Raw genomic sequence first — 2,500 nt, 5'->3', positions numbered from 1 at the left:
CGCGCCCCTCGCTCCCCGATTCCCTCTCGCTGCCCACGGGCTCGCGCCTCGGCGGCGGCCGGCCGCCGCCGGGCCGCTCTCGCGCACTTTCTCTTCCCTGGCGCGCTCGGCGTGCTGCGGCTTAAGGCCGCCGGAGCAAAAATCAAAAAAACGGAAAAAAAAGGCCGGGAGGGCGCCCCACTTCGCCCGCAACCCGGCCCCCGGCCGACAGACCTTCGCGGAACCCAGCCCTCCGGCAGCCAGGCCGGCGGGGCAGGCCCGACCGCACGGGCCGCCCGGCCGCCGTGGCTCTCGCGCCGGCCTAAGAGGAGGGAGGGGCGAGGCGCCGCCGCCTCGCCCGCCAACGGCCATCGTGCGTCCCCAGGGCTCCCCGGCGACTCTGTCGGGTTCTCGGTCTGCCGGCGCGGCCGCCGGCCACAGCCTGGCCGGCCGGCGCCGCCGCCTTCGGCCCGCTGGGCGGGTCCCCGGCTTAGGGCCGAGGAAGGGGGAACGAACAAAAGAGCCGAGGCGCGCCGAGGGCGCCGCCTCGCCCGACATCGGGCGGTCCCGTCACCGAGCCCCTCCGGCAACCGGCCGGGCCCAGGCGAGGCCGCACGCCCACCGCCAGTCCCCGGCACGCCGCCGGCACCGCTGCCGCCCGGCAGCCGAGGACAGGGCGCCGCCACCCAGGCCCGGGCCATCTTCGGGGCTCTCGGGAGGCGGCCGGGGAAAAAGCCCGCGCGGGCTCGGCCCTTCGAGCCCCGGCCGCCAACCGCCCGCAACAATGCCCGCCGCCGCCGCCGGACGACGGGCGCCGGCTTAAGGTCGGCCCACCGAAAGGACGAGACGCCGCCGCCTCGCCGCCCTCGCACACCATCGCCTTCGCCCGGGGCCCTCGGGGAGCTGGCAGCCGCCACCGGCTCGGGCTGGACGCTGCTGTCGGGCCCCCGCGGGCCCCCCTCGGCCGTCCCAGTCCCGCACTCCCTCGGCTGCGCTTTCGCGCTCGGCTCTCGTCTTCCTCTCCCGTCATCGGGCCCGCCCGAGGAAGCCGGTCGAGAGCCCCGCGGCTTTCTCGCGCCGGCCTTCCTGCCGCTCGTGGGGTTGGCCGGCCCGTGGCACGCGCCGAAGGCCGCGCGGCAGCAGACGCGGAAGAAAAGGGGCCCTCGGAACCCGCGCTGCTAGACAACCCCTGCCCACAATACGGACAGACGCGTCCTGGCGCCGCCGCGCCTCCGAAGCGGCTCGAGGCTCCTCAGCGGGGAGGCGCGCGAGAGCAGGCCGCCTCTCGCCTAGACCTAACCGGAGGCGGCGCCCGACAGCGACCCCTTGGCCGACTTCCGGGGCCGGCCGCGACAACAGGTCTACCCCGAAAATGCCGACAGGCGCCTAAGTCCCGCCGGAGCCGGGTAGACCTGGTGGCCCTGCGCCGGGACGCCGCCGGGGCGCGGGCCGCCGGCGGCGGCCGCGGCGGCCGCATCGGCCGGCTCCGGAACCGGGTAGACCTGATGCTCGCCAGCCCCGGAACCGGGTAGACCTGATGCTCGACAGCACCCGGCGGGGCACGAGGCCGGCCGCGCCCGACTGGGCGAACGGGTCGGCCCGGAAGCCCGGGCCACCAGGTCTACCCGCCGGGCTCGGGCACCAGGTCTACCCGCCGGGCCCGGACACCAGGTCTACCCGCCGGGCTCGGACACCAGGTCTACCCGCCGGGCCCGGACACCAGGTCTACCCGCCGGGCTCGGACACCAGGTCTACCCGCCGGGCCCGAACACCAGGTCGACCCGCCTAACCCGAACGCCAGGTCTACCCGCCGGGCTCGGACACAAGGTCTACCCGCCGGGCCCGGACACCAGGTCTACCCGCCGGGCTCGGACAACAGGTCTGCCCGCCGGGCTCGGACACCAGGTCTACCCGCCATGCTCGGACACCAGGTCTACCCGCCGGGCTCGGACACCAGGTCTACCCGCCGGGCTCGGACAAGAGGTCTCCCCGCCGGGCTCCGACAAGAGGTCTACCCGCCGGGCTCGGACAACAGGTCTACCCGCCGGGCTCGGACAACAGGTCTACCCGCCGGGCTCGGACAAGAGGTCTACCCGCCGGGCTCGGACAACAGGTCTACCCGCCGGGCTCGGACACCAGGTCTACCCGCCGGGCTCGGACAAGAGGTCTACCCGCCGGGCTCCGACAAGAGGTCTACCCGCCGGGCTCGGACAAGAGGTCTACCCGCCGGGCTCGGACAACAGGTCTACCCGCCGGGCTCGGACAACAGGTCTACCCGCCGGGCTCGGACAAGAGGTCTACCCGCCGGGCTCCGACAAGAGGTCTACCCGCCGGGCTCGGACAACAGGTCTACCCGCCGGGCTCGGACAACAGGTCTACCCGCCGGGCTCCGAGAGCAGCTGTACCCACCGGCACCCCCGCCGCCGAGCCCAGTCGGCCGCCGCCCTGCCACCTTAAGAGAGTCCCAGCTACTCCCCCTCTGGACCCGCGCCGCGGACAACGCCCTCTCTTTCCCACTCGG

The 2,500-nt window shown here is 75.0% G+C and overlaps 1 protein-coding gene across 1 annotated transcript in view; it reads left to right on the top strand.

Annotated features, from left to right (window-relative positions):
• LOC135408477 (collagen alpha-1(I) chain-like) overlaps positions 1 to 1,161 on the top strand; it is a 5,423-nt gene extending 4,262 nt beyond the window's left edge. Inside the window, exons 3-4 of the mRNA XM_064643632.1 lie at positions 1 to 83; positions 127 to 1,161. The exon at positions 1 to 83 is cut by the window's left edge and continues 1,078 nt beyond it. Of these exons, the coding sequence (XP_064499702.1) occupies positions 1 to 83; positions 127 to 1,161 (1,118 nt within the window). The remainder of the gene's footprint in view (positions 84 to 126) is intronic.
• Positions 1,162 to 2,500: the final 1,339 nt, after the last annotated feature.

Source organism: Pseudopipra pipra, unplaced genomic scaffold (assembly GCF_036250125.1).
Source record: "Pseudopipra pipra isolate bDixPip1 unplaced genomic scaffold, bDixPip1.hap1 HAP1_SCAFFOLD_49, whole genome shotgun sequence".
In the NCBI taxonomy this organism is placed as follows: Eukaryota; Metazoa; Chordata; class Aves; order Passeriformes; family Pipridae; genus Pseudopipra; species Pseudopipra pipra.
This window is presented reverse-complemented; position numbering and strand designations above follow the sequence as displayed.